At 38.8% G+C, this 24,443-nt stretch overlaps 1 protein-coding gene across 1 annotated transcript in view; it reads right to left on the bottom strand.

Annotated features, from left to right (window-relative positions):
- Positions 1 to 24,443, bottom strand: part of WDR49 (WD repeat domain 49) — a 169,992-nt gene that overhangs the window by 115,048 nt on the left and 30,501 nt on the right. The window contains exons 4-7 of the mRNA XM_065942875.1: positions 21,435 to 21,611; positions 20,399 to 20,573; positions 7,210 to 7,377; positions 4,530 to 4,678 (exon numbers count right to left, since the gene is read on the bottom strand). Of these exons, the coding sequence (XP_065798947.1) occupies positions 4,530 to 4,678; positions 7,210 to 7,377; positions 20,399 to 20,573; positions 21,435 to 21,611 (669 nt within the window). The remainder of the gene's footprint in view (positions 1 to 4,529; positions 4,679 to 7,209; positions 7,378 to 20,398; positions 20,574 to 21,434; positions 21,612 to 24,443) is intronic.

Here is a 24,443-nt window from a genome sequence, read left to right as displayed (position 1 = left end):
GCAATTTATCAATACTATAATATGTAAGTATATGATAAAAATGTGAGACTATACAGATCAAGTGTTAATAATAGCTATGTCTTGGAAGAGGAATTGATTTTAAGAGGGGTGAAGGAAAGGAATATTTACTTTGTTCCGACTTGCTTCCTCGTTTTCAATTTCTACAAAAGAACATTAATCTGTTCACTTCCACAATTTAAACAAAATGAAACTGGCTTTGTCTCTAGGTGGATAGAGGAAATTTGAGGAGAAAGTGTATGCAGGAGAGAGAGGAAGACCGACAGGTAAGAGCTAGTCACCAGCACAAGAGCCTTTGTATTTTCCTTCCCAACCTTGGGACCACGGTCTAGAAACTACACCCTGGAAAAAATCAAAATCTCAAACAAAAGATTAAGCTACAAACTGATCTGATTCTGGTGGCCAAGTCAGGATGAGCAGCCTAAGAGAGGAGTTAGGAGCAACAGAAAAGCCTAATCAGATTCCCTGGTTGGAACGTCAACCCCCAGCAGAGGTATTTCCCAGAGGCTTTGAAAATCCTTTTACTTCCCATGGTGATTCCTCCTCTAAATGACCAAGTTATTGGTTCCCAGCAGGGCCATGCCATCTATCACTGATTACCATCTTAGGAGACAATTTAGGACTCAGAAACAAAATGCAATTGGACTACTGCTTAGTATAATATTAAATTCTACAGATAAATTTATTGTTTAATCATCACTGGAAAGCACAATAGAGCAGTTTTCCAAAAAAGAATTGAAGTCTCAGGTCATTATTGGAGTAAGTTATTTAGATCTAAATTGCTTTGATCTGAAAATCCTCTAATTAGCAATTCATAGGCCAAAATATGATTCAATCAAAGACTTTTTGAAAATAGAATGCTTTCTTTCATTTTCCCTATTCCCTAAATTAACCCCATTCCTATAAAATATCCAGAAGAATTTTATGACAATGAAGCCAAGATTAACCTGGTAGCTGAAAACCCTGTTGTTTGTTGTGCAGACATTCAGGCTAAGATTATTATACATTTATCGAAGTGAAATGGATTTAGACTAATGTGAAAGACAGCATGACAAGCTTTATTACAATGTAATGATTTAAAAGTCAAAGCAAAAATAGGATGATAAAATTGCCTTGAAAGAGACCAGGCAGTCTTAACATTGGTGATAGCTATACACAATTAATTCTGACTCTAAGAACATTTTTCTCCACTTGCTTCTAAAGGTATACCACCTTTCAGGGAATTCTGTAATGATAAAAATATCTGTTATTTCCTTCATACTTAGCTCTGATAAAGATCTGCTTACTTAACGAAGATTTATTAAGGACCTGCCATGTGTATGGTGGGCTTCCCTCGGGGCTTAGTGGTAAAGAATCTGCCTGGAATGCAGGAGACATAGATTCGATCCCTGGGTCAGGAAGATGCCCTGGAGAAGGAAATGGCAACCCACTCCAGTATTCTTGCCTGGGAAATAGCATGGACAGAGGAGACTGGTGGGCTACAGTCCACAGGGTCACAGAGTCAGACACGACTTAGCGACTAAATAAACAACAACAATACACATCGATTAAAAAAAGCTCAAGGAAATGAATTCAGCAAATAATCTTTGCCTTTAAGCCCTCAAAATCTAGTGAAAGATACAATGTGCATATACAACTTTCAAGTATACTTGTCAGATTGTGTGAAATTCAATAATGGAAGTTAGAGCTAAAAAATCTCAGGAAACAGAACAACAAAATAAGACTAAGGCATCAGAAAAGTTTTCATTCTGAGTTTCTTTGTTACTTGATATTCACAGTAATAGGTCTTCACTTTAAACTGTCAACAAATAATCACTGAACAAACACTGCAAGGTGTGAAGCACTATGACTGATACCAATACACAAGCTGAAAAGATACGACCCAGCTTAAGACCACAAGCTAACAACTTCAAGACAACGGAATACATGCTCTAAGAAGGGCCACGGGTGTAATGGGAGTGCAGAGAAATGAACACCTAGCTCTGCATGAAAGACTCCAAAAAAGTCTGAGACTTCAAGGATAAAAAGGTTTTTGCCAGTCGAGCATGGAGGAGAGGGAACGGAAGACAGAGAGCAAGCATATAGCAGAACCATGAGGCAGCATGGTGGGAACCAAGTGTGATGTGGCTGCAACATCAAATAAACAAAAGAGAAAAGCAGGAACTGGTCTGGGGAAGAGCTTTATATAAAAGCTTAAGAATTTTAGAGCTGATATTTAAAATGAGGGCAAGAGAAGATGCTGAAGAATTTTTCTTACAAACCACTTAATTTGCAGGATGGAGGCCAGACTGAAATGAGCCCAGTCTGCAAGAAGAAGGACATGTTAGGAAAACTTTGCCATGGTTTGGATGAGAAAATTCAAAAGAAGATGAGACTTTGGATTAGAGCAGTGGCAGATGGAAGAGAGGTGAAGCTGATGAATATATTTGATGGCAGTGGCAGAATCAACTGGAACTGGTGGTTCAGTGGTGAAGGAGATTTACAGTCTGGTACATAATATACTAAAATAAGCAAGTTTGGCAGGACTTATGCATCAGTTCAGTTCAGTCATGGGCTGCAGCATGCCAGGCCTCCCTGTCCATCACCAACTCCCGGAGCTTGCTCAAACTCATGTCCATTGAGTCAGTGATGCCACCCAACCATCTCATCCTCTGCTGCCCCCTTCTCCTCCTGCCTTCAATCTTTCCCAGCATCAAGGTCTTTTCCAAAGGGTCTTCTCCAGCTCCTCGCATCAAGTGTCCAAAATATTGGAGCTTCAGCTTCAACATCAGTCCCTCCAATGAACACTCAGGACTGATCTCCTTTAGGATGGACTGGTTGGATCTCCTTACAGTCTGAGGGACTCTCAAGAGTCTTCTCCAACACCACAGTTCAAAAGCATCAATTCTTCAGCACTCAGCTTTCTTTATAGTTCAGCTCTCACATCCATACATGACTACTGGAAAAACCACAGCCTTGACTAGATGGACCTTTGTTGGCAAAGTAATGTCTCTATTTTAATATGCTGTCTAGGTTGGTTATATCTTTCCTTCCAAGGAGCAAGTGTCTGTTAATTTCATGGCAGCTGTCACCATCTGCAGTGATTTTGGAGCCCCCAAAATAAAGTCTCTCACTGTTCCCATTGTTTCCCCTTATGCAAGGTGAGGCTAAGGAATTGAGGTGAATTTCTATTTTTTTTCTATTTGATTTACATATATACATGCACCACTTCAGAATAAAATTAAAAGTCCAAGTCACTGAAAAACTCCCAAACGCTGTCCCCAGTAAGTCTATAGCCTATCCATGTTCTCCTCCCAATCAGGTTTCTTGAAATCTATCGCATGTTTACTGGATCTGTCAGGCATTATGCAAAACAGAAACTTTACAGGGGAACAAATGACGAGATTATTAGATAATAAATTTACCCGGGAGATAGGAGTAGTAAATAACGTGGTCAGGATATAAGCCAGACTACCTGATTCTGGTACAATGTTTTTTCCACCCTATATAGAATATGTATCAATATCATCAAATAGAATGGACAGACCTATTTAACTGAAATTTCTTAATGTAATACTCTGCAGATTAACTTTGATTTTTAACTTACTGAGACTCTTCAATAGCAAAGCAACACTGGTTCATTGTGTGTATTCCATATTTTTTAATTTGAATGTAATTGTTTTACATTGTTGTGCTAGTTTCCGCTATACAACAACGTGAATCAGCTGTGTATATATCTATACACACACACACGTGTCCTTTCCCTCTTGAGTACACCCACCACCACCCTTACATCCCACCCCTCTAGGTCATCACAGAGGACAGATGTGTTTTACACCAGCTTCCCACTGCATACATGCTAAGTCACTTCAGTCGTGTCCGACTCTGTGTGACACTATAGACTGCAGCCTACCAGGCTGCTCTCTCTATGGGATTCTCCAGGCAAGAATACTGGAGTGGGTTGCACTGCCCTCCTCAAGGGGATCTTCCTGACCCAGGGATTGAGCCCACATCTCTTACATCTACCTGCATTGGCAGGTGGGTTCTTTACCACTAGCACCAACTAGCTAGCTATTTTACCCAAGGTAGTGCATACATGCCAACGCTATGCTCAATTCGTCCCATCCCCTCCGACCCGCACTGTGTCCACAAGTCCATTCTCTATACGTGTGATTCCATTAATCCATATCTTATCAAAGTAACATTTATCATTCCCACTTCTGGTTTTTTATTGGATTAATGAATACTTTGGAAACTTTTAAAACAACCCATTGAGAGCTCAATAATGAGGATTTAATCTATGAGTACATGGTTTGAACAATTTTTTTAATGAAATAACTCATCCAGTTGCCCAGGACTATCCTAAATTACATCAATATCTTTTTTAAAAATATAGATTTCCAAACCATAGTAGTAAGTTACTATATTTTAAAAATCTATACCATCTCTAAGAGGAATTTCAAACCAAAGATAGATTTGGGTAGGAACTGAGGAGGCAGGACTAAATAAACTGAATGTACACTGTTACTTACTTTATCTCTGGAGAAGCTGAAAAGTTGTTTTCTTGAAGCAAAGAACTGGACAGCTATCACACTGGCTGAGTGACCCCAAAGGACACCAACCGGCTCAGAGAGAAAATAGGGGTTCCAAAGGCAAACTTTATTGTCAATGCCAGCAGTTGCTAATCAGAATTAGAAAGAAAAAAAAAGTTTTTAATAATAGGAATACCCCACAACACTTTCTTTTTGAAATGAGTATATCACATGCTATATCACCACAGACTGATAAAAACCTTCTGAGCACTAATCCACCCTTGTTTTGAAGGAAGGAAAATTCTATCATTGTGCAACAGCCCAGGCTAATAGGGCATGAGTTCTATCACTGGAAGTAGTTGAAATGGAAGGTGTAGGGGAGATGGGTCTGCATGGGGTAAAAGGACGAAAGTTTCTTTAAAAGGCACCAGCAGCCCAAGCAGGAGGACAGAAAATTCTTCCTCCTGGTCCCGGTATTTCCCTCTTCAGCCTACACAGCCTAGGAATGCAGATCATATTAAAGTTATCTTAGGAGTAAGAGAGAACTAAAACAATATTTAAAGTTTCCAAATTAATGAAAAAGTATAAAGAAATCAATTATTTTTCACTGTCATGTAAATAATGGAGAATTTCTAAGCAAATGAGCAGCAGAAATATATGTTTGACTTGCTCTATTGAAAGACCAAGGTTTTTTTTTTTTTACAAAAAAGCAAATTAATCATATTCAGGGAGTGCATCAGAAACTGGGAGCACAGTGCTTGTGCTTTTTCGGTTCTGAGGAAATTCAGCGGAGCCCTTTCTGCTATTCCCATGTTTAGGGCCAACTGCAGAGCTGAACCTATTCAGATTTATGGAGTCGCCGTAAATGTCAGACCCCTAATTGGATTAATAGCCCAGGGTTACAGAAATAAGAGGAACTGAATGTACTTTCGTTTCAAGTCTTTACCCCATAGTATGAAATTAGTAAATGATAAATTTTACCCTGAGTATTACTTCATACAGTAACATATAATTCCAGCACTGGGCCAGGTACATGGTAGAGATCAGTACAGAGGGGCTGAAATAATAATAAATCAAAGTGCTGGTTGATATTTGAGTCCTTTTAAGCCCAATTCACTAACTCCTCCAGCTTTCTTTAATAAATCTACAATCTTCCTTGAAAGTTTGCTGTTCGCATATCCCTTACTTCAAAGTCAGTCTCTTTTACCATGAATGGCAGCTATGATTGTTGGGAATTTTAGAGATTCAGCCCCTTAGCTGATATCAATACTCTTTATATGAATGACAACTTTTGAAAGAGCGTCAATAAGATCCCTTCCATAGACCATGTGTAACTACCTATTCATTCTCTGTAACTACCCTATCAATTTTTAAAATAACACCTCACTTTTCGTATTTGAACTAATATCATATAAATCAAATTATCAGCTTTCAACATGCCTAAAATTTATTTAAATAGACAACACCTGAAAATCTTTATTGCTTATATCCTCAGCTAAAATTTACATAGAAAAAAAGAGCTCTCCTCTGAAAGTCCTTCAACAGAGGAGTGGATAAAGATGTGGCATGTATATATAGTGGAATATTTCTCAACCATAAAAGGAATGAAATTGTGCCATTTGCAGACCTAGAGGCTATCATACAGAGTAGAGTAAGTCAAAAAGAAAAAATACATATTGTATATATTAACACATATATGTGGACTCTAGGAAAATGATACAGATGAACCCATTTGCAAAGTATAAATAGAGACACGGATGCAGAGAACAAACGTATGGACAGCAAATGGGGAAGGGGAGTGTGGAATGAACTAGGAGATTGGGAATGACATATATACATATATACTTTGTGTAAGATAGATAACTAACGAGAAACTACTGCATAGCAGAGGCAACTCGACTCAATGCTCTACGGTGATCTAAATGGGAAGAAAATCCAAAGAAGAGGGGATATACCTATACGTTATAGATAATTCATTTTGCTATACAGCAGAAACTAACACAATATTGTAAAGCAAATGTACCCCCAGTAAAAATTTACTTTAAAAACAAAGTCCCTTAGTATGCTAAAGGACAAGTCTGAAAATTTTCAAAAAGCATCAGAAGCTATATTCTGAGAGGTGATTAGAAAATGTTCTACATTTTACATTTCTCTAGTGAGTGTATGTGTGTATGTGCACGTGAACAAGGAAAATGATGCATTTGGGTAGAGTGAGTGAGTGATAGTCGCTCAGCCCTGTCCAACTCTTTGCAACCCCATGGACTGTGGCCTGCCAGGCTCCTCTGTCCTTGGGATTCTCCAGGCAAGAATACTGGAGTGAGTAGCCATCTCTTTCTCCATTGTTTGGGTTGAGCATTTGATTTTGCTAAGGAGACTGCCGAGGGCAGACACTGCACAAATAGTGTTCTTTCTCTATGTCATTTTACATACCCCACCAATTCTGAGAAAAAGGCTCATGAAAGCATTAGAGTACTTTCTCATATTTTCATCCCAAAGTAGTTCATATATGCTATACATCTTAATGCATCATTATCAGACATTCTCAGGTAATAAAATGTGAGCTGCTCAAGCTGGTCTCTCTGGCAATAAAAGCAACAAGGTGAAGAGGCCCTATGCATGCAAATATGCATCGCACACTATTCAGGAGTCCCTCATAGTTATCATGATTTATTTTACATACCAATTAAATTGAGCTGAGAGTGGTAATCAAAAGCATGAATGCCCTGGGCAATGTTGAAAGATGTCATTTTAAGATGCCTTTTAGATTTTTCTCTCCAGGCCAGCACCACAGTGTTTGTATTGCTGGTTGTACTGGAAATAATAGCATCTAAAGATGCATTGTAAGTAACTGAGTAAAGAAAAAAGAAAAAAAATTTTAGTTGATTTCTCACGAGACACAGGCAGAATAGTATTACTTTAATACGTGAAGTTAAAAATTAAACTCATATTATGATGATACAACCTGACACTTAGAAAACACCTCACTAACCCCTTCTCCCACCAAAAAACAGAGTGAGAACTTACAAAAAAAATCTGCAATCAGACTTTTCTTCCACCCCAAGGATAGCTTAAAAATTTTTAATTAGAACACATGACAGGAAGCAATATGAATCACAACAATCACATGGGATTCTGGAGATATAAGTAACTGGCTAAAATGCTGGGTTCTTCTTCCTGGGCCTAAAGTAGGCAAACAGGAGCTGAGTAACCATCTGCTACTCTCAAGGTCCAGCTCATGCCCAAACCATTGGTTTACTTATGTTTTGACTGGTCTAGAATGTTTGAGAATGAGGTGGCCAGGACTTGAAGCTCTGCCAAGATTCACAGGTAGAAGTCTAGGTCGATTGCCAGTTTTCCTGTTCTTGATGATCTAGTACCAGGAGTGTGAGAGGACCATGCGTGTTTAGTCATGTCTGACTCTTTGCGACCCATAGACTGCAGCCCACCAGGCTTCTCTGCCCATGGGATTGTCCAGGCAAGATGAGCAGCAAAACCCCACAAGCAAGAAAAATGATTCTGTTGTCTTTTGTCAGAAAGACCTGTGCGTTCCTATAGACTCAGGCTCCAAAAGACACAGCTGCTCTACCACAAACTTCTCACCACTACGCCCTCCACGGTTAGATGACAGTTTTCTTTCACATTTGGCTGAGACAATATATTTGTGCCCCAAGGTGAAAGATTTCCAATTTGACCTCAAACCCAAATTTCTGCCTCACACAAAGAGGGATGTTGTAACTTCATAACAGCTTAAGACAAGTTGTTTTAATAGAACGGCTCTTGAAAATGTTTCTGATCTATTTATTATCCAGCGTCAAGAGCTAACACTCTTGGAATACAATCCTCAGGGATCACTAGAATTCTTGCACTTCTTATTAAACTAATCCTTGACTGCAGTTTGTTCCTCACTATCTTGTCAAGTGTTTGCATAGAAGACACCTTAGAATATGAGACTGTCTCTTTTTCTGTAGCAAACGATAGACAAATTTACTACCAAAAATAACTCTGGAGCCAAAGACAGCATGTGTGCTGCCCACTGCAGAAGATTCAGATTCTATAAGCTCAGGGTTCTTCTCCTGTAACATGACCCACTGCGCAGGCATTCATCTGCAACTCTCCGCTTTGCCTCTGTGAGACCTGAGCGTCACGGGGAATTGACATGAATGTGCTGGTACTTATGGGGGTTGCTGTGCTGTGAATAATGAAGTCCTTTTTTCTGTAACACAGGAGTCTTATGTCCTCTCATTTTAAGATTATTTTAAAAGTTCTTTCTCCACAGGAGAGCCACAGTATTTGTATTGCTGGCTGTGCTGGAAATGGCAAGCTAACTTACTAGTAACTAACTTGGAAACAGTCTTACTATTTTGGTTGGAAGAATTTAATTAGCTTTATATTGATGCATGTATACATATGAATACATATATGCATACAGATATATGAATATATATATTTCCAAATTAGTAAAGGCAAGGATTCTGAGAGGCAGAAGTGTAGCTCAATACAGTTAATATAATACACTTAATAATACACTTAATATACATCACACACCTAATATAATACACTTAATCAATACACTTAATATAATAATCTTAATAAAGTAAACGGGAAGAGATACACTTAGACACAACTTAGCAACTCAAACAACAACGGCAGTTGACAAGTGAACAGCTTAATGTAACATACTTCATATCTATCTCACTACAAAATATATGTCTTAACATGATTGTGCTTTGTGCATGCTAAGTTGCTTCAGTCGTGTTCAACTCATTGCGACCTCGTGGACTGTATGTAGCCCACCAGACTCCTCTGTCCATGGGATTCTCCAAGCAAGAATACTGGAGTGAGTTGCCATGCCCTCCTCCAGGGCATCTTCCCAACCCAGGGATCGAACCCACGTCTCCTGCAGTGCATTTCTTTACTGTTTGAGCAGTAACAAAACACATGGGTGGGAAACAAAAGGCAAACTCCAGAATTCAGAGTTGAAAGAGGACTTATCTACTTCTTTATTTTACAGACTAAGAAATAGACACCTGTGCAGATTCAAGGATTTGGCAAAAATCAGCAACTGATTGTCATCAAATGCTGGACTGGAGCCCAAGTATTTAGACTGAGTTTGGTTTAATGTTATACAACATACAATATCAAAGATCCAAGCTCAGGACACCTAGAGTTTGGCAGAGCTGGAGTACAAATTCAGACCTGACTTCTTGACCACTGGAACAGGGCTTCTCATACTGTAATAAGCAAAACAGTCACCTAGAAACTTGTGTTAAAATGCAGATATTCATCCAGAAAATCTAAGATGCCACATTTCTAACAATTCCCAATTGTGGCTGGTGATGCTCTTTGCTGATGATCACACTTTGAGTAACAAGACACTAGAATACATTACTAAGAGCATGTCTCTCCTTCTATACTCTAGAGAATTAAACCATTCCCTGGTGGTTCAGACAGTAAAGAATTCACCTGCAATGCAGGAGACCCAGGTTCAGCCTCTAGGTTGGAAAGATCCCCTGGAGAAGGGAATGTCTATCCACTCCAGTATTCCTCCCTGGAGAATCCCGTGGACAGATGAACCTGGCGGGCTACGATCCATAGGGTTGCAAAGAGTTGGACACAACTGAGCAACTAACGCTTTCATTTTCTTAAAATTTGGGAAATCAAATGCTCCTTTGGCAATTTGATGAAAGCTGTAGACCGTCTCCATCAAAAAGACGTGTACACACAAAATTTTGTATAAAATATCAGGATTTGAGGAACCTCCCCAACCTCCCCACCTCTATTCACAAAGCCCAACAATGATAGATCTGAAGAAATCAAATGAGAAATCTCCAGCAACAAGGTAATTTGGGATTGCAAAACTTTCACTTGCTTTCTCAAATGAGTCTTAAAGTTCCTGTAACTAATGATGCATATGCTTTGTGTTAATCAATACCCATATAAGCAGCTCTTGGCAGGAAATAGCTCTTTGCAGGAAGCCACTCTCTGCAGGAGGCCCCGTTTATCTTGTCACTTTAGAAAAGCTATACTGTAACTAACCTTTAAACCAGACTTTCGCAGGCTCTACTCATCTCCTGCTCAAGCACACCTTTCAAATACTTTGATCACACAGTGCCTTGTCTAACCTGTTGATTCTTTTCTTAGATCAAAGAAATAGAGATGAAGGATAAGTAATTAACAGTGAACTATATCTTTTCCCCAGTTTCCCCTCCCGTAATCCCTCAAGCTACCTATGTGAACAAGACAGAATCTAAAGAAAGATCACAAGGAGCCCCCAAGTCTGCACGCAGTGGGAGATGGTGATGAATCTGACCTCCTTTCTCAATGATTAACTGAGATTATGTCTCCTTTTTCCCTTTAAAAACTTTCAAGGCCAAGCAGAATCTCTGGAGTTGGTTCTGGAATACAAGTCTACCTTCAACCCCAGGATGCAGGCTTCCTGAATAAGGCACTTCCAGCGCTTGTCTCTCAAGTATTGACTTTCAATTGGTGAGCAGCCGAACCTGAGTTTGGGCTTCTCTTTTTAGTTTCTACTTCTTAAAGTAAATGAGTTTAACCGAGTTTTCATGCTAAGTTTCTACTAGTCAATGCCAATCAGAACACAATTTCTGAGGAAAAAAGAAGGGGCTCTGATAATGCAAAGAGGACTTTTAGAAAGGAGACCTCACAGAGCTCCAGGCAGAAGAATAATTCACCAAGCAGTGTGCTGTGAAATATTGTGAAACACAAAAGGAATGCTAAGGGCCAAAATGGTCTAGTTTTCCACTCAGCCAAGAATTTGCCTGGACCGTTGTTTCTTGCTCATCCCCCAACATGTAATCTCCCTCAATCTATGGATTACTTAAAAGTATTATTAGAGTAATTTTTTTAATCCCTTCCACTACCAGATATCAAACCATGTCCTTATCTTGTAATCATCTTTAGTGGGTAGATATCCCAAATTTACTGACGAGGAAATAGTCCAAAAGCCATATCACCCTAGGTCATGTGGCTAATTGAGGATAGAGACGAGACTGTGTGCCATCCAGATTGGCTGTGAGCTTTTCATTTGTACTATTGCATCTTTCTTTTCCACAAAATTAGAAGAGGTTTGCTCCTTGGAAGAAAAGCTATGACCAACCTAGACAGTATATTAAAAAGCAGAGACATCCCTTTACTGGCAAAGGTCTGTATAGTTAAAAATATGGTTTCTTCAGTACTCATGTATGGATGTGAGAGTTGGACCAAGAAGAAGGTTGAGCACCAAAGAATTGATGCTTTCAAACTGTGGTGTTGGAGAAGACTCTTGAGAGTCCCTTGGGCTGCAAGGAGATCAATCCTAAAAGAAATCAACCCTGAATATGCATTGGAAGGACTGATGTTGAAGCTGAAGCTCCAATATTTGGCCACCTGATGCGAAGAGCTGACTCATTGGAAAAGACCCTGATGCTGGGAAAGATTGAGGGCAGGAGGAGAAAGAGACAGAGGATGAGACAGATGGATGGCATCACTGACCCAATAGACATGAGTTTGAGCAAACTCAGGGAGATAGTAAAGGACAGGGAAGCTTGGCATGCTGCAGTCCATGGGGTTGCAAACAGTCGGACACAACCTAGCAACTGAACAGCAAACAACAATCTTTCTTTTCCACTAAGCCACACTGCCATAGGCATGCCAGATTTTTTCTATTATCTAATTTGAAGTTCTTTCCATGACCAACTACATTCATTGAGCCTCATTGTGTGCATGCATGTGCAGTCGCTCGGTCACGTCCAGCTCTTTGTAACCCCGTAGACTGTAGACCACAAGGCCCCTCTGTCCATGGGATTTTCCTAGCAAAAACACTGGAATGGGTTGCCATTTCCTCCTCCAGGGGATCTTCCTAACTCAGAGATAGAACCCGAGTCTCCTGGGTCTCCTGCATTGCAGGCAGATTCTTTACCACTGAGCCACTGCGGAAGCCCCTTTGAACCTCACGGGGGAGCAATTAATTTTAGGAGCATAAAGATTGCTGATCACTTGCTACATTAATACTGCTACATTAATACTGCTACATTACTAGAAGTACCAGCAGTATAAAATCTGAGGACAATGTCCTTATCAGGAGCATCCTCAATGAAACAATTCCCTTTGTTTACAGAAAATGCTGAGTTATTATAACTTGACTTAATAAAGCAGTAGTATAACACATGAAGTATACTACAGAGCACTATATCTTCAAATCCATGGGCATTCCATAATGTCATTACAGTACAATCAAAATAAAGTGTTTCTACCCTGAAAATTGCTTTGTCATGTCATTACATCCAGGTATCTTCTTCAGTTTTACGGCTTTAAAGAAAAACATATAAAAAAGTACATTCTGTCCTTGTATTTAAAGTATTGCTTTAAGATTTTAATCTGGAGGTTAGTAAGTGACATTTATGGACCTGTAGTCTTACATAGTGGAGCTTCAAACAATTCACACTTTGTTTCTAAACCAAGATGTAACTTGTTTCTTATTAATTTGTAGAATGCCAGAGTTCCTGAGAATGCCTGAGCAAAAGGTGAAAGTAAAGCCATTTCCTTGAAATCAAATTACCTGGTAGATCAAAACGTGTTCCTCACTTCTTGAAGACAGAAAAGGAAATGATGGGTTATGATGAAAAAGTTTTTAAAATATCAAGCTAGGAGATGGGAAGAACTGATAAAATAAATGATTTATTTTAAACGTTCTCAATGAGTTTGAGAATTGGTAGCAAAAAATTTAAAACTACTTTTAGATAATATGTTGAAGGATAAAAAGGACAATTTGATCATGTCTGTCCATTCCTTAAGATGCTAACTTTCAACTCTTCCAACTGTCTTGCCCTTTAGTCATAAAAAAGGCATTAAGGGACGCTGTCATCATCAATCCTCGCCCTTGTGTTGCTATCAAAATAACCATGTAATAGTAATTAGTTTATGTGGAAAACATGATTTGAAAATGAAAAGTGATACTAAAAACTCAATAAGTAATGCTATTAAGTGTACTTAGAGTAAGTTAGAATAAGGCCCTTTTTCTTATCTGCCAACAGATGGAAGCTATCAGTTCAGTTCAGTCCCTCAGTTGTGTCTGACTCTTTGTGACCCCATGAACTATAGCAGGGTAGAAAATTGGGCCATTTCTAACTAAGAATTCTTATTATAATTTTTCAGGTTTGCACTTTATGAGTCATGTGACTTAGGAAAACTCCCTACCTGGAAATTTCTTTCATGTTCTCTTGTCTGAAAGTGAAGTGAAAGTGAAAGTTGCTCAGTCATGTCCGACTCTTTGTGACCCCATGGACTATACAGTCTGTGGAATTCTCCAGGCCAGAATACTGGAGTGGGTAGCCTTTTCCTTCCCCAGGGTATCTTCCTGACCCAGGAGTTGAACTGGAGTCTCCCACATTGCAGGCAGATTCTTTATCAGCTGAGCCACAAGGGAAGCCCAAGAATACTGGAGTGGGTAGCCTCTCCCTTCTCCAGCAAATCTTCCTGACCCAGGAGTTGAACTGAAGTCTCCCACATTGCAGGCAGATTCTTTACCAGCTGAGCCACAAGGGAAGCCCAATAATACTGAAGTGGGTAGCCTCTCCCTTCTCGAGCAAATCTTCCTGACCCAGGAAACAAACCAGATTCTCCTGCATTGCAGATGGATTCTTTACCAACTGAGCTATCAGGGAAGATCTCTTGTCTGAAGTAGTCTTGTCTGATGGAGTTTATTTTCAGTTGTATTCCTTATTTTGAAGTTGGAGTAGTCCCATTCTCTGAGACCACCCCCAGGACTCTCTACATTCTGAATAACTACCATTTCAAAGAGGAAAGATACGAAAGAATAAAGCTAGCTATTCCATTTAAAAAAAAAATCTAACTCAGCCCTAGTAGGCATATTAAAAATAATAATGCCATTCTTTTAATGAATTTCAAAATACTGGACTAGACTTACAATGGATCTTACCCTTCTGCCACACTATGGGACAAGCTACAGGAAGAGATCTTTTACTGCAAACATTGGCCAGTCGCTCACAGCTGATTTCAACTGCTTTAAACCCAGCGAGAGCGCTGCCCAGAAGAGCAGCATGTTCCAGCTGATTCTGTGGTGCACCGTTTTTGTCTGGAGGACTGACGTAGATGTAGGGAAGTGGAAAAACACTCAGGCAAGACATTAAATCTGGCTTCTCTTTCAGACTTAGTCCCCATCAGTTAGGAAGGCTCCCTAAGAAAACAACCTGCTTTCTGTGTTCTAAATTCTCTGGCACACTTTCATTAATCAGCCCAGCAATTAGTGATTTTATCAGTTCAAACTGTTTTGTACTTTCTCATAGCCATGGTCAAACAAAGAGGGCAAAACACCTTCCAACATAATAAAAAAAAAATCAATCATTTTTATTGTAGGCAATTTAGTATTCATTCTTTCCAGAGGTGAACTTCCAGTCTGTGGGTTTCAAGGTTTCCAATGATATTATCTATATGAAAAGGCAATTCTTTATGATCAAAAAAGAGAGAAAGTTCTCTGAGGTTCAAGATGTTTATGTCTTGCCACTATTGCTCAAAATCTCTGTACTTACTCTGCACTTACTTTACATTTCAGAAGGTAATTATGTTTCCATTAAGATACAACACAGAACCACTCAGAGGAGATGAAAGCATTTTCTCCTTCAAAGTTTTAAATAAACCTGAACCTTATCTTAAAGCAGTAAGTTAATATTCTTATGTCTGAAAGTGAGTAATTCTTATATTTCAGTTTTACAGATATTTTTATCTTAGCTTCAGTGAAATATTACCAAGCTTGCCCATGTATTAGCTTCTTTCGTCTGTTGTGTATTCCCTCCTCACTGAGAGGGAAATCAGTAAATATATTCCTTGAGGAGGTCTAAGAATATCAGTTCATGTTGCTGGGGTAAAAAAAAAAAGCCTCACATGAAAGCAACCAGTGTTTTCTTGCTCCTGACAGAGAAAGGCTCGCAGACCAAAGAGCATAATGGCTACTAAGACCACTGTCCTATGTTTGATTCCAGCCCACTTTCTTCTTGTTCCTGCCTCCTCATTTCAGCCTTCCTCCCTCCACCTCATACTGAAACACCTGAGTTACAAAGAAGCCAAGAAACAGTTGTAAAGCTTCAAGTCCCAGTGACTAAACCTGGGGAAAGGCAGTCATCCATTGCCTTAAACTGAAGTGGATCCCCTTTCAGAGGTACCTGAGCTTCAAATCTCAACTTTGAAAGAAGAGAACCTTATATAGATACTTCACCTTTCCACACACGCTACTTTCTTCTTTTTCAGTGATCTGGAAAATGATCTACTACATTTTCCTCAATAGACATTTGCAGAGTATTAAACTCTACATTATTGGTAAATGTATTTTTCTCACTTTGAACTTTTTCTTTCTACCATAAATTATCCCTCTTAAAAAAGGAAGCCTACCAATATTTAGCAAAATTGCTCTTGGTTTCTCTTTTCCTTTGAAATATTTTTAATAATATTTGCCCAATGTCTTAGTCCAGGCTGCTATAAGAAAATATAGAGACTGGTAATGTAAACAACAAATGTTTACCTCCCACAGTTCGGGAGGCTAGGACATCCAGGAGCAAGGTCCTGACAGGTTCGGTGTCTGGTTAGGGTCCACTTCTCAGTTCACAGATGCCCTCTTCTCACTGGGCCCTCACGTGGGGAAGAAGTGAGAGAATCCTCCGGGGTCTCTTTTATAAGGGCACTAATCCTATTCATGGGGCTGTCCTGGTGCCTCAGCAGTAAAGAGACCTGTCCCACCTGCCAATGGAGGACACACAGGATCGATTCCTGGGTCAGGAAGATACCCTGGAGCAGGCAATGACAATCCACTCTAGTATTCTTGTCTGGAGAATCCCATGGACACAGGAGCCAGGCAGGCTACAGTCCATGGGGTCACAAGAGTTGAACATGACTTAGTGACTGAACAACAATAAATCTTATTCATGAGAGCTACACCTTCATGACTTAAGCATCTCCCAAAGGCACAATCATAAGGAGGGAGGAGTGGGATTAGGACTTCAACATATGAATTTGGGGGGAGGGGACACAAAACTCCAGTCCATGCATTCTTCCCCTAGCCCTCTCCCCCAGTTCATGTCCTTATCACATGTGAAATACATCTCAACAGTCCTGAAAGTCTTAACTCATTCCAACAACAACATTATTAAAGTCTTAAGTTCAAATCTCATCTAAATATCTAAATCAGACTTAGGTAGGACTCAGGATACAAACAACCTATCCTGAGGCAAATCCTTCTCCAAGCTATGAACTTGTGGAACCAAGTAAGTTCTACGCTTCCAAAATAAAATGGTAGAACAGGCATGTGATAAGCATTCCTATTCCAAAAGAGAGGGAAAAGGAAGTGATGGGTCTCAAGTAAATACAAAACCTAACAAGGAAAACTCCATTAAAAATTATGGATCAAGAATAGCCCTCTTGGTCTGATTATCTGCCTTCCAGACCCACTGGGATAGCAATGTCACCCTCGAATTTACTGCCTACCTCTGATCTCTGCCAGGCTTCCCCCACCAACGCATTAGGCCGGGGCATGCTGGTTCACCTGAACCACAGAGGCAGCCTCACTCACCCTTTGAAACCACTCTGCAATTTCTCAAGACACAAAGATCCAGGAATTTGAAGGCAGAGTAATAGAATCTAGTTCAACTAAAGCATGGGTTCCTCAGGTGGCGCAGTGGTAAAGAACCAGTCTCTCAATCCAGGAGACGTGAGAAATGCAGGTTCAATCCCTGGGTCAGGAAGGTTCCCTAGAGGAGGGCATGGCTGGTATTCTTGCCTGGAAAATTCCATGAACAGAGAAGCCTGGTGGGCTTCAGTCCATGGGGTTGCAAAGAGTCAAATGCAACTGAACACACACACACTGGTATTCTTGCCTGGAAAATTCCATGAACAGAGAAGCCTGGTGGGCTTCAGTCCATGGGGTTGCATAGAGTCAAATGCAACTGAACACACACACACACACAAAATCTAAAGCATAGTTATTTTTTTAAAAATAGTTGAATAAAAATGAAAAAGCCTCTATAACTTGTAGGACAATATCAAGCATCTTACATATAAATAATGGAAGTCCCTGGAGGGAAAAAAAGAGAGAAACAGAAACCTTTGGAAAAAATAACAATAGAAACATTTTCAAATTTAATGAGTATTCTACATCCACATATCCAAGAATCTCAGTGAATTCTAAACAGCATAAACACACACACACACCAAAAAAAACTAAGGCGCATTACAATCAAATTGCTTAAAATCAGTGAGAAATGGAAAGACCCTATGAACATTGTACTATGTGCTATAGTGGAACTTAACGAGAATAAAGGACATATTTCCTGCCCTAAAAACGGTGTTTTAATTTTCAGTTTCTGTATAAATGTGATTTGCATGTCAGGCATCCAAACTTCCTGCTGGAATTAGGAAGGGTATGACAGAATCAAGATTTTGACATGATAACAGAAATTTGTAGGAACCCAGGAGCAAAGCCAGAATTGAGGAGTTTGCAAATTACACAAGGAAGAGTCCACCTGCACTTGATGGCTGAAGAGACAAATCTGATGCTTGGCAAAGGGAAGAGAAGTTTCAATAACAATACTGGCAAGGAAGATTCTTCTTTGGTGGCAGATCTAGAATATCTCAGAATAAAGACTCCTTCAGAAGTAGTCCATTTTGAGAAAGTGAGCTAGGGAGAGTCCAGGCATTGGCCCCTAGGGAGCATCTGTCATCTGTAAAAAGAACATTTCCCTGCTTGGGAATAGAAGTCATTATAAGATCACTCCACATTTCAGACTTTGAGTTCTGAAGATCCCATTTCAAAAGGCTGCTTGTTTCTCTCCTAGATTTATCATTTCCATTTTCTCATGATCCCAACTAGACAATTTGATTGCAGTTTCTTTCTCTGTCCTCCAATCTATGCTGGACAAAACTACTGCATAAACTTTTCCTAAACACTATCTATATCAAGTCTACACAGATTTCCTCAAAAACCTTCAGGGCTTCACTGTTCCATTTTTCTGTTAAATGTGAACTTGGTCTGGTTGCAAAGATCTTCCAATAGACATCCCTGTTAGACTTTGGCATTGTTATTTTCTTAATACTCCATTTCTAATGTATTCATGTCCATCTCTGCCTCCATTACTATTCCTGCTTGCCTATATTTACTCATATTCACTGTGCTCTCTTCCTCTCCCCTCATTTATCCTTCAACTACCACCACTCACCCCTGAAGCTTTTCCTCATGTCTTCTCCTGCTTACAAATTCCAAAAGAGTCAAAATCTTGTTTATATGACTTAGTAGTTAATTTTCAGTACCATTGTACAATGTTTAAATAAGTTATTTTATATTAGTCTTTCATTCTTATTTGTATATTAAGTTTTTTGACATAAGCCTATAATTTATCTTTCTTCAATTGCCTCCAATGCCTAAGACAGTTTTAAAGCACAAAAAAATATTAAGTCTTTAGTTTATATATGAAAATATCATACTTGTTTGGAAGCAGCTCTAACACCTTCCATCACTTTCAAGTACTCTCTTCAATTTCTAGTACTTACTTGTTTCCATGTTATGAAAACATAACACAGAATTTTGTGCCTGTCACACATAGTGGATGACCAAAAGTTTTATTTTTTGTTTTCCCATGATTAATATCATTCAAGAATTAAGGGATAGGTAGAAAGTACAAAGGGCTTCCCAGGTAGCTCTGCTGTTAAAGAATCTGCCTCCAATGCAGGAGACCCCAATTTGATTGCTGGGTTGGGAAGATCCCCTGGAGGAGGAGGGCATGGCTAGCCACTCTACTATTCTTGCCTGGAGAATCCCCATGGACAGAGGAGCCTGGTGGGCTACCATCCATAGGGTCACAAAGAGTCAGACATGACTGATCAACCAAGCATAACACAGCACAGAAGTTACAAAAGACATGGCATGATTCATACTGAAGAAAAAATTGCAGAACTTATAGTTCATGTGGGATATTATTATCGTGGGTCATGCATTAAAGAGTTAGTGCCAAACTCCTACAACTCAAAGAGGGTAAAGCTATCACACTAACCAACTGTTGGGTCCATTTTGACTATCTCTTCTTCAAAGTACATTAAGAATATACCTGCCATATAATAATGAGACTGATCCATTCTTTTCAGTGGGTATTGTTTATGTAATAGTTTTGAAGTGAGAAAAATACCATAGTCTTAGTGTCTGGACCAAAACAGATATTAGAGCAGGTACTGCACATTTGGATCTTAAACCATCAGATGCAAATTTCATAAAAATTATGCATAATGCAAAATTAGCAAACTCATTGTTGACTAGGTTTTTAAAAAGTCCTGACCTTCCATATATAGTTTTATAACATAATCCTATCTCACAGAGAACTGCCCCTCAAGTACTCTAGATCACAGCAGTTCAGTCATTATACAGAAAAAGAGAAATAAGAAAAGAAACTTAAGAAGATTCCATTTTGAAGACAGTCAAACTAATACACTTCCCATGAGAATATAAAGAAAGCAAGGGAATGTTTTAAGGGCTCTTGTTAAATTCTTTTATTAAGTAGACCCAAATGTGACTACACAAAATTAGTTAGGATCAGAGCTGGGGTGAAGTTAAATGGACTCTGTGATAATTTTCTCCTCTCTCTCGAGATTTCTTAACTGCACAGTCCATCTGAATTAATTGTATGAGGAATAAATTTTAGAAAGAAAGAAGTAATTCCTGCTAGCGTGTAGGGGATAGCAGCATTCAAGTCAGAACCTCCTGGGAGTCAATTATTAGTTTCTAGACTTGAACACTATATGTGAAATATTTCCATGAAAAAATACAACTGTAGAAGGCTAAGGTAACTGTTTCTTTCATCGCTGTTTAAGTTCAGTACCTTGTCTGACCCAATCTCCATGATGAAGTTTGTGCCCTAACGTATAGCAACATTTGTGATGTCCGGGGCGCAGCTCCGCCCAGCTAATGCTCACTGTTGCGTCTTCATCTTCACATGCACCAGCAGGATGCTCAAAAAGGGAAATCAAGGCTGTTGTGAAAGCAATTACTTGAACCTGGAGAGAGACATTGCAAGAAAAATAAATAAGCGTAGGGTGATTGTTGAAAGAAGATTCTGTGTCTTTTAAGATTAATAAGGGATAGATATTGAACAAACAGGCATTTATTTAATATTATTTAAAGGTCACAAGCAGTTATATTGAAAGGCATGACACTACAAGGTTGCTAAGGCAATTACCAAGGGCATTTATTTGTTTGCATTTATGATATATTTGTCATTAAAAACAGTAAGGATGAAAAACGTACATAATTATGAAATGAAACTGTTCAAATTAGGCTATTTCAGCATTCATAGACATATTCTATGTCTATGTCATTCATTAAAAAAATCATTTTTCAGAGTCGTAGAATTTGATGGAAAAACAGAAATCACTGTATGCAGTCTCTGAGGTTTGGTGCTGCTCACTTTAATGCATCTATTCCTTTGTCACTTGAGACAGGAAATAAGCATGTCTCTGGAGCCCACTACTGAGAAGCCTGAAACCCTATGAATAAAAATCTGAATAATCAATATGAAACAGCTGTGAGACATAACTTTAGACATTTAGCATTATATGTTGATTAACATTGGGATCTAATAGATTAAGCATCCTATGGTGAAAAAGTTAGCAAATACTTTTTCCTAAATAAAGAAAATGAGTCTATACCTAGGCAAGAAAACCACAGTGAAGATTGGTTTTCATAGGCAAGAAGAGGAACTATGACCTAGTCCATCTTTTTCATGTCCATGGTATGTGGCCTTGTAATCTATAAAGCAGTTCAATTAGGAGGTCACATTCATTGCACTCTATTTCTATTTTGAGCTATAGTTCGATGAGTGTATCTATAATGTTCAACCTTATCCTCCCCTCACTTACCTTTCCAGTTATGTCCCCAAAAGAAAGAATTGATTCATTGGCATCAAGAGGGTTGTACCAATAATCCATACAAATTGGTGTTCCTTTCAGGCCTTGGAGTTTATATTGACAAGCAAATTCTTCTTTGGACAGTAGATCATAGAAACAAATCTCTTTACTTGTAAAAGCCACTGCTATCTAAAGTAACAAAGCATAAAATCAGAAAACATTTCTGATGAATTAGTGAAATGAAAATGAAAAGCAGACATGCAAATCATCCAGTCCCATCACTTCATGGAAAATGGATGGGGGGAAATGGAAACAGTGACAGACTTTATTTTCTTGGGCTCCAAAATCTTTGCAGATGTTGAGTGCAGCTATGAAATGAAAAGACGCTTGCTCCTTGGAAGCTATCAAAAACCTAGATAGTGTTTTAAAAAGTAGAGACATTACTTTGCTGACAAAGGTCCAGATGAGTCAAAACTATGGTTTTTTCCAGTAGTCATGGATGGATGTGATAGTTAGACCTTAAAGAAGGCTGAGTGCCAAAGAACTGATGCTTTTGAACTGTAGTGTTGGAAAAGACTCTTGAGAGTTCTTTGGACTGCAAGGAGATCAAACTAGTCAATCCTAAAGGAAATCAATCCTGAATATTTTTTGGAAGGATTGATGCTGAGGTGAAGCTCCAATACTTTGGCCACTTGATGCGAAAAACCAACTGACTGGAAAAGACTCTGATGTTGGAAAAATTGAGGGCAGGAGGAGAAAGGGCGACAGAGGATGATATGGTTGGATGGCATCACTGATTCAATGGACATGAGTTTGAACAATCTCCAGGAGATGGTGAAGGACAGGGAAGCCTGGCATGCTGCAGTCCACGGGGTCGCAAAGAGTCGGACATGACTGAGCTACTGAACAACAACAAAAACCAGAACAGAGGTATCACCAGAGATATCTGCAAAGACCATGGGCTAGGTGTGTGTGGTGGCAGAAACTCAGGGTCTAGAGATCAGAGTTACTCCAGGTCCCAGCATCACTGTATGGCCCAGCAAACCCTTGTACATCAAAAATTTGCTTTTCCATCTTCATGTAAATTGTCTTTATCCCCTTTGAAATGCCAAACCACCACTCCAACACCCTCTTCTGTCTTTCCTAAAGATGGTAGTTTTAACAACCTAGACAGCATATTAAAAAGCAGAGACATCACTTTGCCAACAGAGGTCTGTATGATCTAAGATATGGTTTTTCCACTATACAGATGTGAGTTGGACCATAAAGAAGGCTGAGTTGAGTGCCAAAGAGTTGATGCTTTTGAACGTGTTGCTGGAAAAGACTCTTGAGAGCCCCTTGGACTGCAAGGTGATTAGTCAATCCTAAAGAAAATCAGCCCTGAATATTCATTGGAAGGACTGGTGCTGAGGCTGAAGCTCCAATACTTCGGCCACTTGATATGAAGAGTTGACTCATAGGAAAAGACTCTGATACTTAGAAAGATTGAAGACAGAAAGGGCTGACAGAGGATGAGCAGGTTGAATTGCATCACCGACTCAATGAGTATAAGTTTGAGCAAATCTGGGAGATAGTGAAGGACAGGAAGGTCTGACATGCTGCAGTCCATGGGGTTGCAGAGTCAGACACAACTTAGCAACTAAACAACATCAACAACAAAGATGGTATTTAAGGTGAGGGCTTTGGACATTTCAGTGAGTTACTCAGTTCATCTGAGATTCTTCTGATATGCATGTTATTCCCAATACCAGGAATGCCAGGTTAGCTTAACATACAAATATCAACTAATGTAATATACCATATTAAAAGAATGAAGGGGAAAGGCTATATTATCATCTCAATATCTGCAAAAAAGCATTTTACAAAGCCCTATGCCTTTTCATAATAAAAATATTCAACAAATCAGGAATAGAAAGAAACTTGATAAAGAGAATGTTCAAGAAAGGAAAAATCTACAGCTGATATTACACTTGATGGTGAAAAACTGAATGTATTCTCCCTAAGATCAGAAATAAAACAAGGATGTTCACTCTTACCACTTCTACTCAACGCTGTGCTAGAATTTCTATCCAGGGAAATTAGGCAAGAAAAATAAACAACAGCAAAACCAATTAAAATTAATAAATGAATTCAGCAAAGTTGCAGGGTATAAGATCACTTTTATAAGCCTATTTATATTCACTAGCAATGGACAATCTGAAAATGAAATTATCAAAGACGATGTTAATAGAACAAAAAGAAAAAGCACTAACTGGGATACAATATTTTTAAATTATCACATAATTGCGCATACATAGAATATATACAGAATTCTCAAAACTCAATAATAACAAAGTAAATTCAATAAAAATGGTCAAAGAATTTGAACAAACACTTCACTGAAGAGGATATATAGGTAGCAAACAAGGACATGAAAATATGCTCAACATTATTACTCATTAGGGAAAAGTGAAATCACACCTCGATAAGATAAAATACAAACCTACTAAAAGGGCTAAAATTAAGGGAAAAAAGCTTCATCATACCAAGTATTGGTGAGGATATGTTATATCAAAAGTGGAATATTACACAACCATAAAAGATAAATTTCTCATATATCCAACAGCAAAGATGAATCTCAAAATAATTATGCTAATTATGTTAAAGAAGTTAAACCAAAATAGAAAAGTTTACACACTGTATAATGTCAACAGATGAGAAAATACAAACTATAGTGACAGAAAGCATATCAGTGGTTACTTGACAAGTAAGGAAGGATGGGGCTGGATGAAGGATTACAAAACTACTGGAGGAAAATCTGAGAGTGAAAAAATGCATTCATTATCTTCACATACTATTGATTTTTCACAGCTATATATATATATAAAAATCTGTCAACTTGGATACTTTTAATATATGCAGTGGATTTTGTATAATCACACCTAAACAAAGCTGTTTAAAAAAGAAGAAAAAATATAAACGTTAATGCTGGGTAAAAACAAAGAAAAGGCTAAGATTTAACTATCAGTCCTGGAAAGCAGA

Source organism: Muntiacus reevesi, chromosome 8 (genome assembly GCF_963930625.1).
Source record: "Muntiacus reevesi chromosome 8, mMunRee1.1, whole genome shotgun sequence".
Taxonomy (NCBI): domain Eukaryota; kingdom Metazoa; phylum Chordata; class Mammalia; order Artiodactyla; family Cervidae; genus Muntiacus; species Muntiacus reevesi.
Note: the sequence above shows the minus strand (reverse complement) of the source record. Positions and strands in the feature narration are given on the sequence as shown.